We start from the raw sequence: 24,862 nt of genomic DNA on the forward strand, positions 1-24,862 counted from the left end.
AAAATAAAAACCAAGAAGACAAAGCGCTAAATCTGTACTATAAGAGTGAGTCCGGTGAGAATAGGTTAACTTCGGATTTTAGCAGCCGACATTAACGTTTCCCTGTCCACGTCGAGGTCAAAACCTTCTTCCGGAGAAACGTTGTAGGTGTCCACCGTCCCATCCTGTTACGTTGCGCTGACGGTCTGCGTGAATGCCGCATTTGTAACGCATTGTTGAATGTTCTGACGATCCTTCCAGTTCAATTCCCTCACGTGTAATCGACAGTAAACCTTCTGATAGCATCTACCATAATTAAAATCTGTGGTTGAATGCCGTGGTCGTTGACTCGTTACATGTATCGTTGACTCGTTACATGTTTCATTACGAGCTGTTAGAGTTACTTTTATTGACGATAACGTTTTATTGAAGTAGCTCTGCGGGCTGTCTAACAAGACCGCTGCACGTTGGTGAAGATTCGTTTTTTCGTTGTTGCTGCCATTGTGACTTATTTATCAACTACTGAAGCCTCTGACTGTTGTATTAAAATTTTTTGCATGACCGTGCTGCGTAGGGATGGCAATGAGCGTGCGTCGTAAATTCATCCTAAATATATGTCTCTCTCTCTCTTTCTCACACACACACAGAGACAATGTTTCTCCCGAACCGGTGCGTCCCGTGCACATACAGTACCTCCTAACCTTGTTTTTCGACCTTTGTACACGCTACCTGTGCCCGTTTGGCGAGCGATAATCTCTGCCTGCCGCTAGATGTCAGCACCGTCGCCGCGGATACAACTCCGGCCTCTCGATTATACAGACAGAAGTGAAACAAGCGAAGAGCAAGTAGGAACATGGGGCTATTCTCCGTCCTGGTTATGTACGGGCTCTCCGCCTTCTACAGTTGTCTCGTTTTCACATTTCTCGTCGTGAAGTCGCTGTTCAACCCGAGCAAGCCCTTCTGGTATCGGAAGAAGCGCGACAAAGCTCCGGAATGTTTGCAAGACCCCGCGCTAGGTACTCACCACTACGCCAAGCTCAAGGTTCGTAAAGCTCTTGTTTCACATATACAAATTTTTGCCCGCGTACTCTTAGAGAACTGTTCCTAAGTATACAAAACAACTGTTTCCGTAGTCTTCTTCTTCTTCGGTTATCAACCCACAGGTTGGTTGGCAGCAGCACGCCATTCCGTTCTTTTGTCAACTTTCTTCTTCATATCTGCATAGGTCTGGCACCCGATGTCATTTATTACTTGTTGAATGTAGCTTAATCTAGGTCGTCCTCGGCGAGTTCTTCCTTCAATGATTCCTTCTAATATTCTCTTAATGAAATTGTTATGCCGTAAAATGTGACCTATGAAGGTTATTCTTCTTTTCTGTATATTTCGCCAAAGAGATCTGTTTTCTTTCACTCTTCTGAGGACATCTTCGTTTGTAGCCTTGTCTCGCCAGCTGATTTTTTCCATTCTCCGGTAGCACCACATTTCGAATGCCTCTAATCTTCTCTTTTCTTCTTTTCCACTAGTCCAAGTTTCACATCCGTAAAGGGCTGTACTCCACACATAGGTTTTCATGACTCTCTTTCTTACGTCTAGTAGTAAAAACCATAAACAGCTTTATTAAAGACCTCGCGCTAGGTACTCATCACTACGCCAAGCTTAATATTCATAAACGTTTGTTTCACATATCATATAGAATTTTAACCGCGTACTCTTGGAGAACTGTTCCTCAGTATACAGAAGAACCTCTTTCCTTAGTAAAAAGCATAAACAGCTTTGTTACGTTCGCAAATAATTGCCCGGAACGGACAAGCTAGGTAACAATGATGTTTGTACTACAAACTTTGTAGCAATGCTGGAGATGTCAATGTGGTGATAAAACGAACCTAGAGAAAACTGTCTTCAATAATGGATCATGCATCCTCAATGAGAACCTTGAATCTCTAAGTAATATGAGCAATCTGTACTTAAATTTTATTACAGTTTTGCATAATGCTTCCGATTTTCATAATGTTCGGTTTTAGCTGACAAGAAATGTTTCTCAAGATTCTTTTATCATTTCGTATTTGGTGTTCTTGATTATCGTATCGCTATTTTTAATTAAAATATTTGTGTTTTACGTGCAGCTCACGTTACAAGGGGTAGCACATCACGTCTTTTTTTCCGTTGTATCCGTAGTCCAATTTTTGTCGGCATAGAGTGAAATTCTGAACCGTTGAGAAACATTTCGATTGTACACTAATGTATGTCACTAAGTACACTTAATTTTCACAGGAGCTCAAACAAATCTATGGGTTATTCCAAATGCGGCACACTACCTTGAACGATGTTTACTGGCGGCTTGCACTGCAGTCTCGCACTCTTGCCGAAGCCCTCAGCAGTGTTGCCAACGCCCCAAACCGAAATAAGCAAAACGTGTCTACAAAAAAGTCAGAAGAAAGCTGAAATAAAACAAGTTGTATAACTGAGCAGTTTTATTTTTGCGATGATTATACTGTGTAAGGTATTTAAGAGGGGAAGGGGTGCACACGAAAATGCAGTAGGTAGATATTTTTAGTTAAGTCCAACTTTATGAAGAACAATTGGATCAATGCTGATATTATTTCGATGAATTTTTTTTCTTTAGACTCAAGTTCTTGAAATATAATTTTCTCATTTTTACTCGTATCAGATATGTAATTCAGTTTTAAACAACTTCAAGAAATAACTGTTCCACAGGATTTTGCATCGTGTGCGACGATTCATTTTTATGTCTTGAACAGCTAAAGAGAAAATGTATAGATATTCATAAAGTGCAAAAGAATACAAATTTAGAGGTGCGCCCTCCGCATCTCGTTAGAGAAATGATTTCTGGACGCACTTGTACTTCGAACGCAGATATAATAATCTGAGATTTCATTTCTATGACATGTATATAAAATATTAGCCTATCTTTAAAACCTTGATATTTTGAGGCAAAAATGTGTTGAAATAAAGACCTTCATGTCAATTTCTTTGACACAGTTTTCATTTTCTCACAGTAAATATAGAAATAATGTTTCTGCTGTGTACTTATAGGACGAACTTCATAATATATGCACTCTAATTTCACATTATTTCTTATTATACTACTACACTGAGTAGAAGTTCGCCGTTCCTCTCCTCAGTTCAGTCGTTGGCACGCTGTTTATTAATGCAACTGTGAAACGTGTGATTTTTTAGTCATGTTTTGCTTAGAATAGCTTCCTTCATTACTTTGAAGCTTTGATACTTTTCTGCTGTAAGCTATGCTGCAACAGCGTCCCAGCAACGCTTTCAACCTTGTATGTGTATGTTGCGGGTTAACCCTGGGTTCGGTGTGGGGCGGCGGGGTGAGTAGACCGCTGTAGCCTGTTGTGGGGTTGTGTACCACTGTGGGCTACGGCGGGGACGAAGCCTCTCCGTCGTTTCTAGGTCTCCAGTTCAATGTAATACAATACAGTGCTGACGGGACTGGAAGACACACCAACACAGCTTTTGTTTGCTTTGTCATGCTTTTTAATTGAGTCCAGTAATACAGTTTCATGGAATGTTTAAGCGTGTCTTAACGTCTTAGTTCAATGGAAATAATTTTTCTATAATAAACATAGATTTAATGCTTTCCTATAGTCTAGAAAGAAATCTAGGAAAGAAACCAAATGATTGTGGGAAAAGCCATACTTCGGAACGCCAGCTAAATCACGGATTTGCCCAGTAAATGGCATTAAAAAGAAGCCAGAGTTAGCTCTAAAAAGAGCTGATTTGGCAACACTGACCTTCAGTGAGAGTTTTTGCCATCGCCTGTCTTTTGTTTGTGACTTCCTTCGTATCTCGTATCATTTAGCGCTGAACATAGCCGATGGCCTTCACCTCGGAAGCTCATTGTCGTCGGAGATGAGACTGGTAAATAGGGAGAATGTAAACCTCGGTTCATATGAAGGCGATAGTCTTTTGGGAGGTATACGACTACAAATTTACATTGCATGCAGTTCCTTTCGCAGTGTTTGCTCGGAAACTGACAGACACGGACCTATATTCACTGACAGCAGCGATTCCTCACAGGTTTGAAATCGATTGCCATTAACAATGCGTGGCATTCGTCTCCGTTACCAGCTGGTTAGGATCTCTGTATGTCCTCACTTCTTACGGCATATCACATGGCTGCGAGCCATACATTATTCTTTGTAGACACATTGAACAGACTGCGTTGGTATATTGACAATTTGAGCAACTTCATTTCATGTGTAAACAGGTCACGTCTAAGCACGATAGCTACTTTCTGCCGTTCCGTCACGTCTCGTCTTCGACCTGTCTTACTGCTCTGTTTCTATACAACTATGTCCTTGCCGTGACATGTCAGTGGTAAAGGCTCACATGACTGCCTGTTACCGGTTCTAAGTCATCAACATCGCTCCAAACCACCTTAAAGGCGTGCAGCCACTAGCAAGTAACAGGCAAGAGCTCGCTGAAGTGTTTGCGTTAGAACAAAGATTTGCGCAAGTTTACTTCTGCAATTCGCTTGGGCAGGTTAATTTCAGAAACTGGATGCAAGTACATGCAGAACTGTTTCCGCTAAAGTCGCATCATGAGAAGTTTACAGTGCCAGAGCAGCCGCCACTGTTATTTTACTATTATTATTGGAGAAATATCGAAACAAAAAGCAAAAGCTAAAAAAAAAAGAAATGTTAGACTGAAAAAAAAATCGAAACAGAGGTGCACATACTTATCAAGAGATACTATTCAATTAATTAAAATCAGAGGACATTACTCAGCTTAAAAACTTTCTGATAATGTCGTATACAAGTTTCGAGCATCTTTTGTCTGTTATACAATCAACTATGCCAAAACAACATACAAATATATGGCACGCTATATAATCAAGAGATCACCATTTGATTATACTTCGACATTTGCAAATAATATTTATTTTATTACAGATATAATATTTTTAGACTAACATTGAAAAATCAACAGAAATTTAACGAAGTGTACTTTCCGTTCTAGTGAAACAAAGTAATTGGTAAATTCATTTCGCGCTTTCTTGGTTGACAATATCCAGTTACATTATTTGGGGTTCCAAACTTCCAATGGTTATTTCGACCTATCCGTCTTTGCGCCATTCTTCTTTTCGACACTAACATTTTCGTACCGGTACTGACTACGCAATACTTCTGCATGGATTCAGATTTTTGTGTTACGATGACTAGTTCATAATTAAACAGTTGTAGGTTATACATAAGTACTAGGGAACAAACTGTACATCAGTATCATAAAAAATAGCAGCACATTATTTACAGTTTACAAGATTCCATTTTACAGTGTTAAGATTTACAATATTACGAAACATTATTTACAGTGATGGTTCAAATGGCTCTGAGCACTATGGGACTTGACTTCTGAGGTCATAAGTCCCCTAGAACTTAGAACTACTTAAACCTAACTAACCTAAGGACATCACACACATCCATGCCCGAGGCAGGATTCGAACCTGCGACTGTAGCGGTCACGCGGTTCTAGACTGTAGCGCCTAGCACCGCTCGGCCAAACTCGGCCGGCTTTTACAGTAATGTTTTACGTGCAGCGTACATGAATATATATTGCAATGTTTATGGTATTGTACTTTTTATGTCAGCCTCTGTTTGTATTATTGACAAGGTAGCAGTACCAACTTTGGACGTCTATTTTTATGCTTGTCATGGATATTATACGTGGATAATTGACAAATTATTGTTGGTTACGTAAGGAAGTTTGGTGTAAAATATTACAGATATGGAGCGGATCGCTTCTGAAACAGTTTTAATGTTTAAGTCATTGTGAATTGTTCAGTTTCTGACGAACCATGGAGCATTTAATGTCATTCGCAATGTCGCATTTTGGATAAACTGAAGTTTGTTGAAATGTGCAGTCGTAGCACGGCCCCAAAAGGAGCAGGCATAACACACTACTGGTTGTATTACCAACTTGTAAAGTAGGAAACTGGTTTTCCTATTTAGAGACGACTTTACTTGTTAAGGGATATTGGGCAGTTAACAGACCATTTGCTTATTCGATACGCCTGTTGTGTTTCTTGAAGTTTTTGTCCAAGTGAACATAGACATTTGACTAAAATTACCGGTGAGGGTAATAAATTCTCTCTTTTTCCGCATAATAGGTAGCTAGACGTTTCCCACGTTTATTTTGACGCGCCATGCTGTAAATCATTTTTTTTTTTTCAAGCGGTAGTAAAGCCCGTTGGAATTGGTCATGAATATTCGTTATGTTGTTATCGGTGTAATGTATCGCTGTATCATTAGCGAAGGAAGCTATAATTACTGGTTTAAAGTCTGGTATGTCAGATATGTTTCTTGAACAGAGTAGATCCTAAAAGGGAACTTTGTGATACCTCGACACTTGTGGGGTAGACATAAGAAGTACCAATGATATACTACAAGAACGACCTTTAAGGTACGAACCAGTTAATCAGACTGTATACCATGGGCATTTTATTTTTATTTTTTGTAGCTTTTACAATAAACTGTACTGTTATACTACTATATACTATACTGTATTGTTATACTACCCTATCAAAGGCTTGAGCAGTGTCCGTCTACCGTAGATTTAACATCAATATAGCCTCCTGTGATTGCAGTTTGAGAAAAACTAACAGCAGCTGACTAGCTCGGCAGGTACTTGCACAAGGAGCAAAACCCTGTTTTCACTAACTTGCGGGAACTACATCAGGAAGTTGACGAAACTTATGGGCGGGGCGTCTCTACATCAAAGAACTTAAGTAGTAGTTGCGGACGTCTAGTTCACAGTGGAAACACGCCTTTACGCTTTGGTGTGACGACTGATAATGGTGGAGGGTTCTCAACAACTAATTTTTGAATACCTTGAGAAATTATTTGTTTGATGGAGATTTGCATACCAAGAGTTCCTCTTTTGGTCTTGCATGAATGGTTCAAAGAATGAAAATCTTCCAGTATTAGTCATTTTGAATTCTTACCATTAGGATTAGTGTTGTACAAAGCACCACTTCGTTCATCTCTGATGATCCATTCATGCGAAACACGAAATATGCAGTAGCATATGTGTAATTGGCTCAAACAGTAACAAGATAATGGTGCCACAAGTCAGTATATCACGTCAAACCAACAACTCCCACAGTGTAATCTTCTGCATCCCAGTTTTTACGAGTCATTATCTAAATTTACGACACTGTAACGCCAAAATGTGCTGGTGAATCACTTTGCATTGTGCTTTCCGCCTTTATCAATCATTTCTCAATTTTTTTTCGCCAAAATAAGAAAAGAGTACCACGAACTCGCGACGTTTCCAAACGCGAACGTATGAAACGTAGAAATTCCAGAGAGCACGGACTAATGTCTCGCCTCTAATGACTTCGTCGCCGACGGGAGATTACGGTTTAATCTTACTAAGAGCAGAGAAATTCAAGTTACTTTCGACGGTACAAGTAGTTTTGCAGTTGATCGGATGTGTCATGCCATCTTGTGAGAGATAAGATATTTATGTAGTAGCATCATCCACGCTTTCTGAGTAACAGACTAATTGCAAAATAGTAGATGCACGTGATTTTCTGCCGGTATTGTCTCTTTGGGCGTCACTGACCCCACATGAGCATAACACAGCTGTCACCTATCTGTCTTCTGTCATAAGCAGCTGTGTATGAATCAAAAAGAACCTCAGGATCAGCTGCTACGTGCTGAAAAAGACAACGTGTAGGTGGCACGGCGAAGCTCTCTCAGCGTGTCGGCTCAATGTAATCTACATGACACAGCGATACAGTGTTTACTCAGGACAGCGTCACGATCTAGCGGTTTATTGATACGAAGCGTCATATCGAAGCATTTCAGTTTGCGTAGTGTATCACTCCGCCGGAAACTTAACGTTTACATATTGTTGTTGTGCTTTAAGATGCAGTACAGCAGACGTTTGTGGGAGACCTTTTGACCCGAGACAGTGGTTTGTGGTTCTGTTATCTTGTTATATTTGAGACAGTTCCACACACATGTAGTGCGTATTTCGTGTTTCCCATTAATGGTTGATTGGTTGATTGATTTGGGGTTGGGGGCCAAACAGCGATGTCATCGGTCCCATCGGATTAGGGAAGGAAGCCGGCCGTGTCCTTGTAAAGGAACCATTCCGGAATTTGCCTGAAGCGGTTTAGGCAAATCACACGAAACCCAAACCAGGGTGGCCGGACGCGGGTTTGAACAGTCGTTCTCCCGAATGCGCCACCACGCTCGGACCGCTTTAATGGATCATCAGAGATGAACGTATGGTGCTTAATACCAACACTAATCCTAATTGCAAGAATTCAAAATAACTAATTCTCGAAGTTATGTCACTCTTTGAACCGTTCATGAAGAACAGAAGAGTAGCTCGAGGTATACAAATCTGCATCAAAGAAATAATTTCTCAAGATATTCAAAAACTACTTGTTGAGGACACTCCACCATCGTCATTCGACACGTCAAAGCGTAAAGGCGAGTGTCCACTGTCAACTAGACGTCCCCAGCTCGCTTGCAGAAGTTACTTCCTGAACTTCTTTGACATAGAAACGCTCACCCGACAAATCCTTAAGTAGCCTCCGCAAGTTAGTGGAAACAGTTTTTTGTACCTTGCTGCCAGTACATGCTGAGATTGTCAGTTGCCGTTGGTTTTTTCTTTTTTTCAAACTGTACAGGTGTCTGTAATGATGTTAAATCTACGGTAGACACATATCTGGACATTGCTCAAGCCTTAGACTGAGTATAACAACATGGTTTATCGCAGAAGTTAAAAAGATGGGCCGTATTTTACGGAAATACTTGGTAGCAATAGCATTGCTGCCAGCATTGGAGAAATGTGGCTACAGTAGACGGCAATTTTTGCGGTGTAGCTGGACAACGTTGCTAGTGTGTAAGCTGTTGCAGATAGCTGCCCACGTATTGCCGAGGGGTTGCCGGTGTTGCCCATCAAGGGTAGATAATATTTCGTATTGTAGGGCAATATCTATCTCTGTCCTTGATTGAAAATTGTTCACCCTTTCTCTCACCTTTGCACTGCAGTCGCATGTTTGAGCGAAAACAATATCGTTTCCCTTTTGTTCCAGAGTTTCGATACGTACGTACCGCCGAATGTTTTGTAGTTGTTTGCTGTCATGAGTTTGTTGTGTACAGCAATGGGGACGTGGACAAACGAAAAAACCTGCGAATTTTATAAATGCGATGCATCTATGATCAGAGATATGGGGCGTCGAAAATTGTGTGTCTGAAAAAAAAAAAAAAAGGCAGTTGGCAAGCTGTTGCCGATGAGCTCAGGTTCATGCATGACGATGCATTCAAAAAGATACCACTATGACTTATCAGTTTGATAAGTCATAGTTGCAAAATATACCACAAATTACTTACTAGAGAATATAAAGATTGGTAGAATCCGACCTCGGGGAAGATCAGTATGGGTTCCAGAAAACAGAAATGTAAGAAAACGCGAAGCAACACCCTACGATATACCTTAGTCTGAAGAAAGGCAACTTACGTGTAGATTCAGAGAAAAGTTGTGGCAATGTCAACTGTAATATACTCTTTCAAATTCTGAAGATAGCAGAGGTAAAATGCAGATTCCGAAAAGTTGTCCAGAACTTGTATAGAAATGAGACTGCAGTTACAACAGCCGAAGGTCATGAAAGGGAAGCAGTAGTTTAGAAGGAAGTGAGACAGAGGTTTTACCGTTCCTCAATGTTATTCAGTCTGTGATTGAGCAAAGAAAGGAAAGCAAGGAGAAGTTTCGAAAAGGAATTAAAAGTTCAGGTAGAAGAAATAAAACATTGAGGTTTACCGATGACATTGTAATTCCGTCAGTGATGGCAAATGTTTGGGAGATCAGTTGAACAGAATGGATAGTGTCTGGAAAAGAGGTTTGAGACACTGAGAGTGGTAGATGAGTTTTACTATTTGGGCAGCAAAATAACTGACGGTGGACAAAGTTGAGAAGGTATAAAATGCAGACTGGCAATAGCAAGAAAAGCATTTATGGAAAGGAGATATTCGTTAGGATCGAATGTAAAGTTAATTGCCAGGAAGTATTTTCTGTAGGAATTTGACTAGCCGTGTACAGACGTGAAACATGGTCGACTAACAGTTCAGATAGGGAGAGAATAAAAGTTATTGAAATATGGTGCTGCTGAAGAATACTGAAGTGTAGATGGGTATAGTGGAAAACTAATGAGGGAAGTGTGTGTATTTGGTGGAAGAAGGGCGGGGGGGGGGGGGGGGGATTGTAGAGGTAGACTAAAGAATGACTGCAGTAAGCAGGCTGATTGGTGTAGGTTATAACAGTTACGCCGAGATGAAGAGGCTTGCACAAGTAGACGAGCGTGGAGAACCGCATCAAACCGGTTTTCGGACTGAAGATCACACTCTTCTGACGTAGTGTTACCTTACGTTGCGTCTACAAATCCGCGTCGTGTGCAACTATGACCGCTGCACAGTTTTTGCTGTAGTATACTGGGACAATATTTGGCCGGCTTTATTCGGATGACTCCATTGAAAGCTGAATTTCGTCCACTACAGACGAGTAACAACGGGTACACAATCGGCCACAAGGCATGTGAACTGCTTCTCTAGTCCATGGATAGTTGAGTGTACTTCCTAGGAAATGCATCCCACGTGAGACGAAGAAATCAGCGAAATCAAGAGTACTGAGACATTTCCATACTAACCAAAAGAAGCAGACTAGGAGAATTTAGCCATCTACATTGTGTACTGAAGAGGATCAGCGGAAAATGTTTCGACCACTACGTATTCCCCATTCAGACGTTTTAGTATTTCCTTCCAGCTATTCGACACACGATTACAAAATGGTCGAATTTCAGAGAAATGATGAAACCTGAGCCCCGAGGAATTTCTGGCTTTGAACTGGTTCTAAAACACAGGGTGTAAATTTTATGTTGACAAACCAAAATAGCTCGAAATATGAGCTTCACACGAAAAAATGTGTTGAATCCAATGTTGATTATTTTCGAGGGGGACATCTGCTGGTGCTAAAATCAGCCCGCCACCCCATCCCCTTGTGGTGGGGCGGGAGGCAACTTTAAAATTTCAAATTGGAACCCCCATTTTTTTTATTGCAGCATCAGATTCTGCATAAAAAAACTACGTACATTTTGTCTTAAACATTTGGTTTGATTCTTGGTAGTTGGCGGTGTAATTCAAGAAAATCCATGTTCTTATTTTTTCGTGGAAAATGGTTACGGATAAATAAATACTTATTTACTTCGTAAATTTTTATTCGCTAAAACTAAAACTCTCCGTCTCTCCCCATAGGGTGGGGTTTGAGAGAGAGGAATTAATTTTACAAATGTTGACCTAAATATTAATTTTTTCTGCAGATTCGGATAAGTTTTGTTTCGTGGGTCAACATTTGTAAAACTGTGTGCGTTCTATAATATTAGGCCCCGTGTAGTCTTCACGATTCCTACAGAAGCTATGCATACAGGCCTGAAGAATATTTGTACATTCTATACTTAATATTGGTTCTTCCAGTTTCATACGTAGGCTTTCGCGGAATGATTTACGTCTGTCTTCAAACGTCTGCCAGTTTAAGTTTTTAAACATTTCCGTGACGCTCTTTTGGAACTCAAACCTGTGACCATTTGAGCTGCCCTCCTTTGAATACGTTCAGTATCCTCTATTAGTCCTATTTGTTATGGATCTAACATTCTCGAGCAATATTGTAAGATTGGATGCTCATGTGATACGTGAGCTGTCTCCTTTCTTGACTGCGTATATTTTTCCCAGTAATCTACCAAGGAAGCGGTGGTGAGAGGTAATGTCAGAAATGTGGTATTCTCGGCACACTCTTGACATTGTGGATCTTGGAATATTGAATTTCCCAACGATTTCCGAAATGTAATACCCCACGGGTCTAGTTCCAAATACCATTACGCGTCCAGATCCTGGTCATGCGGCCATAATCACGTCGGAAACCTTTTCACATGAGCCACTTGAGTGCAAAAGCCTGCTCCGCCAATGCACTGCCCTTTTATATCTGATGTACGCGATACTACTGAATATGTGCATATCGCTATCCCATGATTTTTAGTACCTCACTGACCTTCTCTACCGTTCCACTCTCGAACAGCACGCGGGAAAAACGAACACTGGAACCTTTCCGTTTCAGCTCTGATTTGTCTTATTTTATCATAATGATCATTTTCCCCTATGTTGGTGGACGTCAACACATTTTCGAATTTGGAGGAGAAAGTCGGTAATTGGAATGTCGGGAAAAGATCTTGCCCAACGAAAAGCGGCTTTGTTTCAGTGACTGCCACCCCAACTCGCGTGTCATATCCGCGACACTCTCTCCCATATTTCGCGATAATATAAAGCGAGCTGCCTGTTTTTGAACTTCTTCGATCTTCACTGTCAGTCCTGTATGATGCAGATCTCACTGCACGCAGTAGTACTCCAGAAGAGAACGGATAAGCTTAGCGTAGGCAGTCTCTTTAGTAGATTTGTTACATTTTCAGACTATTTTGCCAATAAGTGCAGTCTGTGTGGTCCTTCCAATCTAAGTTGTTCCTAATTGTTATTCCTAGGTATTTAGTTGTATTAATAGCCTTTACATGTGTGCGATTTATCGTGTAACAGAAATTTAACAAATTCCTTTTGGTGCTCATGTGGATGAACCTCACACTTTTCATTCTTTAGTATCAGTTGCCACTTTTCCCTCCATTCAGATATCTTGTATAAATCATTCCGCAATAAGTGCTGAGTTTTGATCTTCTGATGACTTTACTAGAAGGTAAACGACAGTATCATCTGCAGACAATATAGGAGATGATACTCCACAGGCACGTCATTTGATTAGGAGCTGCTTGTGAGGAAGGTGTTAAGTCTTCTGTAAATCTAGGAGTCGGAATCAATTTGCAATCCCGTGTCAGTAGCACCTATTACTTCGTGTGAATGAAGAACCAGTATATTTCACAAGAATATTTTCCAGTTCCGTACTGACCATGTGTCAATACCTCGCTTTCTTCTATTTCTTTTGTTGTGTATTGGTGTAACCTGTGCAACTTTCCAGTTTTTGGGTACGGATCTTTCACCAAGCGAGCGGTTGTACATGATTGCTAAATATAGAGACATTACATCAGCATAGTCTGAAAGGAACATAAATGGTATTCAATATAGTGCGGTAGACTTGCCTTGATTATGTGATTTAATTTGCTTTGCAGCACCAAGGAGATCTACATCCAAGGTGTTCTTATTAGCAGCGGTTCTTGATTCGAGTTCTGGAATTTTTACTGTCTCAAGAATCTCTGGTAAAGAAATGTCGCAAAACAGTGTTTAATTCCGCATCAGTGGTGCTGTCATTGGTAACATTAAGACTGCTGTCGCACAGTGAAGATATTGATGGTCTCTTGCCGCTGGTGTACATTACATACGACCAGAATCTCTTTGGATTTTCTGTCCGATTTCGACACGGAGTTTCGTTGTGGTAACTATTAAAAGTATCTCGCACTGAAATCCACGCTAAATTTCGAACTTCTGTAAAACGTCGCCAGTCTTGGGGTTTTTGTATCCTTTTAAGACCGGCATGCTTTTTTCCATTGCTTCAGCAACAGTGTTCTGACGTTGTCATGTTGATTGATCGGGTTTCTGCCGGTAATCGCGTCTTTCCTGCAAGATATTTCAACTGCATGACTCGCAGACTTCTTCCGGTGCTGTCCGATATTGATTCCAGTGTGGGACGAGTCCAGTATTTATGCCTACGTTGTGCTAGTCACGCAGTTGAGACATCGTGCAAGAAAGACGCGAATTACCGGCAGAAACCCGATTAGTCAACATGACAACGCCTCGCCGGGAAAGTCTGTAGAATTACAGTGTCCTGACGTTGTTTTGTTTCCAGTAAAAGGCCAAGAAAAATACACAAATTAAAAAACAAAACAGTTACCATGTTGACAGGGAAATTAAATCACCATTTCGGAACCAACATCTAAATGGGGAACATACAACTGAAACAGTTTTACGAATACTGATATTTGGGTATTACAGTGACTGATTTGCTGCGCAAATATTCAATCAGATCTTGATAAGATTTCAAATTTGTGCAAAAATTATCAGTTTACTTCGAATGTACAGAAACGTAAAATTGTGTGGCTTCGCAGAACGAAAAACGAAAAGCAGTCTGCTATGAATAAAATATTGAGTTTATCTAGAATCGGTCAACTCAAACAAATACCTGTGTGTAACAATACGTCTGGATATGAAATGGAATGATCACACACTCTCAGTAAGGCAGGTGGCAGACACCACTTCATTTAGCGATCGACAGCAGCAGCGTTTGCGTAGAGTTGTCAGTGCTTGCAGGCAAGCAACAGTGCGTGATATCCAGGGTGGCCCACTAATAGTAAGCGGGCCAAATATCTCACGAAAAAAACATCAAACGAAAAAACTACAAAGAACGAAACTTGTCTAGCTTGAAGGGGAAACCAGATGGCGCTATGGGTGGCCCGCTACATGACGCTGCCATAGGTCAAACGGATATCAACTGCGTTTTTTAAAATAGGAACCCTCATTTTTTATTACATATTCGTGTAGTACGTAAAGAAATATGAATGTTTTAGTTGGACCACGTTTTTCGCTTTGTGACAGATGGCGCTGTAATAGTCACAAACGTGTAAGTACGTGGTATCACGTAACATTCCGCCAGTGCGGACGGCACTTGCTCCGTGATACATTACCCGTGTTAAAATGGACCGTTTACCAATTGCGGGAAAGGTCAATATCGTGTTGATGTAAGGCTATTGTGATCAAAATGCCCAACGGGCGTTTGCTATGTATGCTGCTCGGTATCCTGGACATCATCCAAGTGTCCGGACCGTTCGCCGGATAGTTACGTTATTGAAGGAAATAGGAAGTGTTCAGTCACATGTGAAACGTCAACCACGACCTGCAACAAATGATGATGCCCAAGTAGGTGTTTTACCTGCTGTCGCGGCTAATCCGCACATCAGTAGCAGACAAACTGTGCGAGAATCGGGAATCTCAAAAACGTCGGTGTTGAGAATGCTACATCAACATCGATTGCACCCGTACCATATTTCTGTGCACCAGGAATTGCACGGCGACGACTTGGAACGTCGCGTACAGTTCTGCCACTGGGCACAAGAGAAATTACGGGACGATGACAGATTTTTTGCACGCGTTCTATTTAGCGACGAAGCGTCATTCACCAACAGCGGTAACGTAAACCGGCATAATATGCTCTGTTGGGCAACGGAAAATTCACGATGGCTGTGACAAGTGGAACATCAGCGACCTTGGCGGGTTAATGTATGGTTCGGCATTAGGGGAGGTAGGATAATTGGCCCCCATTTTATCGGTGACAATCTAAATGGTGCAATGTATGCTGATTTCCTATGTAATGTTCTACCGATGTTACTACAAGATGTTTCACTGCATGACAGAATGGCGATGTACTTCCAGCATGATGGATGTCCGGCACATAGCTCGCGTGCGGTTGAAGCGGTATTGAATAGCATATTTGATGACAGATGTACTGGTCGTCGAAACACCATACCATGGCCCGCACGTTCACCGGATCTGACGTCCGCGGATTTCTTTCTGTGGGGAAAGTTGAAGGATATTTGCTATCGTGATCCACCGACAACGCCTGACAACATGCGTCAGCGCATTGTCAATGTATGTGCGAACATTACGGAAGGCGAACTACTCGCTGTTGAGAGGAATGCCAAATGCATTGTGGTTGACGGACATCATTTTGAGCATTTATTGCATTAATGTGGTATTTACAGGTAATCACGCTGTAACAGCAAGCGTTTTCAGAAATAAGTTCACAAAGGTACTTGTATCACATTGGAACAACTGAAATAATATGCTCAAACGTACCTAAGTTCTATATTTTAATTTAAAAAACCTGTTACCAACTGTTCGTCTAAATTGTGAGCCATATGTTGTGACCATTACAGCGCCATCTATCACAAAGTGAAAGAAGTGGTCCAACTAAAACATTCATATTTCTTTACGTACTACACGAATATGTAATAAAAATGGGGTTCCCATATCAAAAAACGCAGTTGATATCCGTTTGACCTATAGCAGCGCCATCTAGCGGGCCAACCATAGCGCCACCTGGTTTCCTCCTTCAAGCTAGACAAGTTTCATTCTTTGAAGTTTTTTCGTTTGACGCTTATTTCGTGAGATGTTTGGCCCGGTCACGATCAATGGACCACCCTGTATATAACTGCTGAAATCAATGTGGGACGTACGACTAACGTGTCCGTTAGGACATCACGGCGAAATTCGGCGTTAATGGGCTATGGAAGCAGACGAGCTGCGCGAGCGCCTTTCCTAACAGCACGACACCGCCTGCAGCGCCTCTCCTGGGCCCGAGACCATATTGGATGTACCCTAGACGACTGTTCAACCGTGGCCTTGTCAGGTGGGTTCCTATTTCAGTTGGTAAGAGCTGATGGTGGGGTTGGGACCTAAGATGTCAAAAAAGCACTGTGCAAGCTGTTGGTGGCTCCATAATGGTGTGGGCTTTGTTTACATGGAATGGGCTGTGTCATCTGGTCCAACTGAACCGATCATTGACTTGAAATGGTTGTGTTCGGCAACTTGGAGACCATTTGTAGCCGTTTTTTGACTTCATGTTCCTAAACATGTCACTGGGACACAGTTGTTCGTGATTGGTTTGAAGAACATTGTGGACAATAGGAGTGAATGATTTGGCCATCCAGCTCGCCCGACATGAATTCCAGTGAATATTTATGGGACATAGTCGAGAGGTCAGTTCGTGCACAATCTCCTGCAGCGGCAACACTTTCGCAATTATGGCCGGCTATAGAGGCAACATGGCTCACTATTCTCGCGGGGGACATCTAATGACCTACAATTTTGGTAAACATTTTTGGAAAACAGTGATCAATTAATTATTATATTTTGACTAAAGTTCAGTCTTGATCACACTATTTATGTTGTAATGATATAGGTAACTGGTTTCGGTTCTTTTTACAAAACCATCATCAGACCCATGGCTCCCTTAGCTGCATGAAGTTGACTGCGTAGCAGCGAGGAGAGCTCCGCCTACCGTCCTAAGGGAGCCATGGGTCTGATGATGGTTTTGTAAAAAGAACAGAAGCCGGTTACCTATATCATTACAACATAAATAGTGTGATCAAGACTGAACTTTAGTCAAAATATCTAATGACCTGTTGGGTCCATATCACATCTAGGTCGCGGTCAAGAGGAGATCCGACGCTATATTGTGAGGTATCTCAAGACTTTTGTAACCTCAGTGCAGTGTGAAAGTGGTTCGATGAACCCTCTGCCAAACCAGTGTGACTTGCAAAACAGTCATGTAGATTTAGATGTAGATATGCCGGGTGATCAAAAAGGCAGTATAAATTTGAAAACTGAATAAATCACGGAATAATGAGGTACAAATTGACACACATGCTTGGAATGACGTGGGGTTTTATTAGGACAAAAAAAAAATAAAAAAAATAAAAAAAGTTTAAAAAATGTCCGACAGATGGCGCTTCATCTGATCAGAACAGCAATAATTAGCATAACAAAGTAAGACAAAGCAAAAGTGATGTTCTTTACAGGAAATGCTCAATATGTCCACCATAATTCCTCAGCAGTAGGTGTAGTCGAGGAATAACGTTGTGAACAGCACTGTAAAGCATGTCCGGAGCTATGGTGAGGTTATGTTGCCTTTCAGCATCCCTAGAGATGTCGGTCGATCACGATACACTTGCGACTTCAGGTAACCCCAAAGCCAATAATCGCACGGACTGAGGTCTGGGGACCTGGGAGGCCAAGCATGATGAAGTTGGCGGCTGAGGACACGATCATCACCAAACGACGCGCGCAAGAGATCTTTCACGCGTCTAGCAATATGGGGTGGAGCGCCATCCTGCATAAACATCGTACGTTCCAGCAGATGTTTATCAGCCACTCTGGGGATGATGCGATTCTATAACATATCGGCGTACCTCTCACCCGTTACGGTAACAGTTATTTTGCTCTCCAGCGCCATCTGGCGGACATTTTGTGAACTTTTTTTGTTGTAATAAAACCCCATGTCATTCCAATGATATGTGTCAATTTTTACCTCTCTATCTACATTATTCCCTGGTTTATTAAGTTTTCGAATTTATCCTGAGTTTTTGATCACCCGGTACTTTTGCAGTATAAACGTTACTTATTCCGACTCAGGGCAGCAATATACATTACCAACTGCCTCACGTTTTTGGATTAAGAAATCTGACTGTATGCTTCTGAGGTAATTCGTTACACCTGTACTAAAGCTTGTCTGTTAACCCATACGAACTGGTACATAAAGATGTCAGGTTGACAGACAGATGTTTCATAATCTCTCCTAACCACAGGTAACGTTAGGTCCTTCCATATCAAAGGCAGCCCTTCACTAACAATCCTGTTAGTTTGCTTTCCTCTGGATATCCTCTCTCTGCCAAACGCCGCGCTTTGACCCTGGTAATATGAGTTATTCCTGTTACGGCTAGATGCAGGAACTTTTTAGCTAGTGGTTTTGTCTGGAGTCATTTCCTTGGTTTGTGTGGAGGAGTGTTAGTTGGTGACTATCGGATGACACCCGAGCGCTGCCTAGTCTCCCCGATATTTTGTTAGAACATCTTATAGACCGTATCTGTCCATAGTATAAAGTGCTAAGGATGTCCAGTTGGGCTCCTCACGGCACTCGATTTCCAGTACTTCCTGTTTAACAACATGATTAACGTGTTTGGTCCAGGATGCTGGATCAGTCTAAAGGGTTCCAGGTTTATTGTATTCGTTGCGTATCTTCGTCGATTTCGTATAAAGAGAAGCACAGAAAAATTGGAAGGTGTCCGATTGAGACCATTCTTCAGGAACCAGGTATATTCCTGTCATATTTGCGTTTGAAATGTGAGCTAGGGCCACTAAAAACAGTCAATTAATTTACGCACGTAGTAGATAAGCACAACACTTTATTTAGCACCAAAAGAACACTTATCTTTTATAGCTCTCCAATCTTCTGTGATAGAAGATAAGCGTGGGATTAGATAACTCATAGGTTGCTGCTAATACACGAAGAAGGAGCCGCCAACATTGTTCTGGGTGACATTCAGAATCTGCAGTACTTGAACTCTGAATGTTCTACCCGCCGCTGTTACTTTACGGCCGGCCGAAGTGGCCGTGCGGTTAAAGGCGCTGCAGTCTGGAACCGCAAGACCGCTACGGTCGCAGGTTCGAATCCTGCCTCGGGCATGGATGTTTGTGATGTCCTTAGGTTAGTTAGGTTTAACTGGTTCTAAGTTCTAGGGGACTAATGACCTCAGCAGTTGAGTCCCATAGTGCTCAGAGCCATTTGAACCATTTTGTTACTTTACGCTTGTGAGCTGGACAGCAACTCTGTATTCACTACACTAGTGGTTCCCAAACTTACTGAGACCATTACCTCCAAGTGCCCCACCTTCCCCCCACCAACAACAACATAAGCGCCCAACCAAACTTCTGGATGAAAACAAATTTTCTTTGAACACTCCTGTTTTGAAAATGACGTAAGGTAAATGATGTTTAGTTTTTGCAGGTAATGAATCAACGAAACAATTGGTACTGCTTATTACTAACAACTCTCTTTTATAACTGACTAAGCAATTCTCATTGCATCGCAAGTGCTACACTTGACTCTCTCAGAAAAGAAGGCTAACTGTCCGCGTTATGGGTTGGCACCTTTTTACAAAACATGCTGCCTCTGCAGCACTCCTCTCACGAACGACACTTGCTTTACCCACACCCTGCACTCCCATTTAAAATCAACCAAATTGAAATGTATGTACTGTACTTTGGTCTATTGTTTGTAAATCACTTGATTGCTGGAGCCTTTACTTATGAAGTGACAGAAATTGGAAGAATTCAGGTTGGCAATCCTTTGTGTCTCGCTTCAACCACTAATAATAATAATAATAATAATAATAAAATAGTAATAATAATAATAATAATAACATTGTAAGCCCTACATCAGTATAGCAGCCATTAGATAGTTAACTTATGTTGTGTTTTCAATTTATCCATGTGCTATTGCGAAGTGAACAATGAAGCATTTTTTGGTCTTTTCGGGAACAACCTCCAACTGAGAGAAGGTATCTTGATGAGAAGTTTAAGCATATGTGATGTATACGTCTCAACTTTACTATCAAAAATGAATGGTGCAAAGTACGTGTGGATGGACTATGTGAGGAAGATGTTCGTCATACATTCGTTTCACAAGCTGTAACATCCTCCACATTGTGTTGTGCATTGATGCTAGTATTTGAAAAAAAAATAGTTTTTGGTAACTTATGAAATGAGTATTACAGACTTACGAAATAGTGGTAATAGTAATGATACAGGGTATCCATAAAGTCCCTTTACAACTACAAAATTTTATTACGACGGCAGTTGTTAAAATATTTTAACAACATTTATTTTATTATAACCAGTTTTTAAACAAGTTTTTTTGACAGTGTTTAATAGACCTGTATAAGGGCGCCTTTAGTTGCACGAAGCACATCAAGACGGTACACGATTTCTTGTCATGTTCGCTGTAGCATAGCGTCATCAATAGTGGCAATGGCATTACGAATCCTTTGCTTCAAGACAGCAATGTCCCATATCCGTGTTTGATACACGATATCCTTTACATACCCCATAAAGTCCATGGGAGTGATATCTGGCGAACGCGATGGCCAAGGAATTGGCCCATCCCTCCCAATCCACCTGCCTGGAAATGTTTCATTGAGGAACCGACGAACACGCAGTCCCCAATGTGGTGGTGAACCATCTTGCTGGAAAATGATACTTGGTTGTAAGTCAATCAATTGTGGTGCTACATATTCCGTCAGAAGGTCGAGGTAAACATCTGCAGTAATTGTTGACTCGTTGAAGAAAAAATGGACCAATTATTCGGTTGCACATGATACCACACCACCCATTCACTTTTGGTCTATCCCGGTGAAGCTCCCTAGTCACATGGTGGTGTTCAGATCCCCAGATTCTCTCACTGTGTCTGTTTAATGTACCAGAAACATGAAAAGTTGCCTCGTCACAGAAACAAATTCGCTTGAGGAATGCTTCATCCTCCGAAAGCCGTTCCAGCATGTTGAGTGCAAACTCTGTCCGTTTTGGCTTGTCATTTGGCTCAAGTGTCTGTAACAGTTGCACTTTGTAAGCGCAAAACCGTAACTTCTTGTGGATGACCTTACGCACAGTTGAACGTGGTAGTTGCAACTGTCTGGCAGCAGTGCGGATGGACTTCGTAGATGAACGAGTGAAGACGTTTAAAACGCTATCGATGTTTTCCTCGGATGTTCTTGGTCGCCCGCTCCTCCCTTTATCCAACACTGTACCTGTGTCCATAAACTTTTTTGCCATGCACGGATTGAAGGGTGCGATGGTGGATCTCTTCCATGCTTCGTTCTGAAGTTTCGTTGAGTCTGAACATCCGATTGTGTCTGAGTAAATCACGACACACATTGTGCCTTCTCTTGAGGACTTGCCATTTTATAGAGGTTCAGTTCCTTCCATCAACAGACTATATGAAACAGAAAAATTTTAGCATATATAAAAACTTGAGTGAACAGTGACTACAATAAAATAATTTTTTAAAGATACTTCAACAACAGTCGTCTTAGTAAAATTTTGAAATTGTAAAGGGGCTTTATGGACACCCCGTATATTAAAGCCCGCATCTCGTGGTCGTGCGGTAGCGTTCTCGCTTCCCACGCCCGGGTTCCCGGGTTCGATTCCCGGCGGGGTCAGGGATTTTCTCTGCCTCGTGATGGCTGGGTGTTGTGTGCTGTCCTTAGGTTAGTTAGGTTTAAGTAGTTCTAAGTTCTAGGGGACTGATGACCATAGCTGTTAAGTCCCATAGTGCTCAGAGCCATTTGAACCATTTGAACCGTATATTAAAACTAAGTTAATTTCGCTACCGAAACGCAACTGGACTCTTTTGTTTTAACCACTTAGAAAATTATATTCCACCCGTTGTGGCGGGGGGGGGGGGGGGGGGGGGGGGTAATTACCCCAAGTTGGGAACCATTGCATTAGACCGACGTGACCCCGGCCGAACGAGCACTCGTCGATTCCAGCAAATAGAAGTAGAAGTAGAACCTCTCAGCTTCTCTCCTGCGGCCATATTTAATAGCAGGCTTCGCAGCAGTGGCGCCTAGTAACTGTGGGGGCGTCGCTTGAACCGCCGCCAGTGACGCTACGTTGGCATGCAGCACTTCTGCGGTGGTCGACTGCTGAGGCGAAGTTGTCGATAATCGACGACACCCGACAAATAAGTTAACTGCGCTACTCATTTGTATTTACCTTTTGCTAGTGGAAGGCTAAGGCATCCACCGAAATCTGTAACATATAATTCACGTCCTTTCATGAGTCTACTGCGATCCGTTCAACAAATGAAGCTAATCCGTTCAAAGCAAATAGGTTCAAATGGCTCTGAGCACTATGGGACTCAACTTCTGAGGTCATTAGTCCCCTAGAACTTAGAACTAGTTAAACCTAACTAACCTAAGGACATCACATACATCCATGCCCGAGGCAGGATTCGAACCTGCGACCGTAGCAGTCGCGCGGTTCTGGAGTGAGCGCCTAGAACCTCTAGACCACCGCGGCCGGCAAAGCAAATAGGTCCCTGTGCTGATCCCAAGACGTTAAAACTGTGCTCCACTGTTGACCGATGCGATGGTATGAAATATTTTTTCAGATTTCTGATTAAATGAAATAATTTTTGTCTCTTGGGACACAGTACTTTTTACTGGACAGTGAATGTTGAACAGAAACGGACGCAGGCTTAAGTGTGTTTGGCTCTGTTGTCTACAGGGAGAAAGATGCCTAGATGATTGCAAGGAAATGCGGATAGATTTAGACTTTATCAGTTGGTGTACTGGATAATAGATGCAAGACAATGTCAGTTAAATGGAGAAACAAAACCGACGGTATCGGACTTAGCGTTAGTCGTAAACTTGTCCCGACTGCTACATCATTTAAATACATAGGGATCATACTTCTTATGCGGTAAGAAAGTGAATGCCGTAGTGAAGGCGAGAGGAAGATCGATTTGATGTGAGAAAGTGGGAAACTGAAAAACATTTGTTACGTGTATAAGTCCGTGACCCATTATTTCATCTGCGAGCATTTATCTATATATATACATTACATCTATATCTACGAGTACATTCTTTCTCCGCAGACCACCGTGAAGTGCATCGCAGAGGGAATGGCCCATTGCACCAGTTATTATCGTTTCTTTGTCACGTTATGAGGCTCTCAGGAGATGAGACAGTCGCCTTTTTTTCTGCTGCGTGCAACTGTCTGCAGCTGAGACGCAAAAAATCTCCATCATTCCCCTAAGTGCTCGGCAAACATCCCACTGGCGTATTGCCCACAGGGAACGCGAGGCTCCGTGATGCTTGTACTTTCAGTGCTCTACTCTGCCCACCGTGCTACAACACCTCCCGGCGGTACGTTTTGTAATAACACAAACTGGTAGTCAAGATCGCAGGAACTCTTTTTATTCCATGATTACCGGTTTCGGCGAAACTAAAGCCGCCATCATCGGATCTTAGGACACATACAGGTTACAACATCAAGGCAAACAATGATGATATTAATAGTTGCCTATAACATGCAAGCCTGCGTGATCTCTACAAAACGTTTTGTAATGTTAGTCTCTGGCGTATTCTTGTCCAAAGACACAGTAGTTGCAGATATTCTGCCATTTGATAAGACCATACTTTAACTACAAGGAAGAAGAAAAACTGCTTCTATTTATTTTCTATCCGATAACATCTCTTCGCCTGTATCTCATATACAGGGTGACTCTTATTAACATTTAAAAACCCCCGAATCGGCCGGCCGCGGTGACCGAGCGGTTCTAGGCGCTTCAGTCAGGAACCGCGCGACTGCTACGGTCGCAGGTTCGAATCCTGCCTCGGGCATGGATGTGTGTGATGTCCTTAGGTTAGTTAGGTTTAAGTAGTTCTAAGTTGTAGGGGACCGATGACCTAAGATAGTCCCATAGTGCTCAGAGCCATTTTGAACCCCGGAATCGACGTAGACGACGCTGAGACAAACAGTTTGATATAAGGCACATGTGGTCGCAAATGCCGGAAGATACCCGTAAAGTAGATGAGAAATGCTGAACTTGTGAAGTCACCTGACGACGTACCTCGCCTCACGTGAAGCGGCTGGGCTTGGGAAACGGGAATGAGCGTATGGCGTCAGTGGTCGGGACTTCCCAGTCGGGACGTGCGACCGCCAAAGGGAGGTCTTATTGAGTGCGACGCCACATTGCACGACCTGCACGTCGACAGTTGGGATGAAATGATGATGAGGTCAGCACAACACCCAGTCACTGAGGGGAGAAAAATCTCCCTCCCCAGCCGGGAATCGAACCCGGGCCCCATGCGTGGCAATCCAATGCGCTGACCATGCAGCTAGGGGGATAGACTGGGCTTGGGAATTAAGGGATGATAGAGCGATGCCATACTTGCATTCGAGCAAGCGGTACAAATTTCGAAAACTTTTCGTAAATGGAATCTGCTGTTATTGTCCTCGATGTAACCTAGTGTAGGCTGTTCTTATTTTGCGTTCTTTTGCTTTCGTCCCTTCTTTTATTGTTTACAGACATTATTTAGTAAAGAAAACGTAGGTCATCTACTTGCAATGACGCAATTCGGGAGCTTATACTCGATTACTTGTAATGTAATACGGTAGGTTTGTGTTGTCCGGTACTGTATTTTGCGATAAACCACGCGAGACCCACGAGATCGCTAAATAAAATAATAAATCTTACCTTAAATTAACACAGAGATGTCTGATTCAATGAA

The 24,862-nt window shown here is 42.0% G+C and overlaps 1 protein-coding gene across 1 annotated transcript in view; it reads left to right on the forward strand.

Annotated features, from left to right (window-relative positions):
- The first annotated feature begins 782 nt into the window (after window positions 1-782).
- LOC124804922 (epoxide hydrolase 3-like) overlaps window positions 783-24,862 on the forward strand; it is a 108,308-nt gene continuing 84,228 nt past the window's right edge. Inside the window, exon 1 of the mRNA XM_047265298.1 lies at window positions 783-1,021. Within this exon, the coding sequence (XP_047121254.1) occupies window positions 833-1,021 (189 nt within the window). The 5' untranslated portion in view covers window positions 783-832. The remainder of the gene's footprint in view (window positions 1,022-24,862) is intronic.

Source organism: Schistocerca piceifrons, chromosome 7 (genome assembly GCF_021461385.2).
Source record: "Schistocerca piceifrons isolate TAMUIC-IGC-003096 chromosome 7, iqSchPice1.1, whole genome shotgun sequence".
NCBI classification, from domain to species: Eukaryota; Metazoa; Arthropoda; class Insecta; order Orthoptera; family Acrididae; genus Schistocerca; species Schistocerca piceifrons.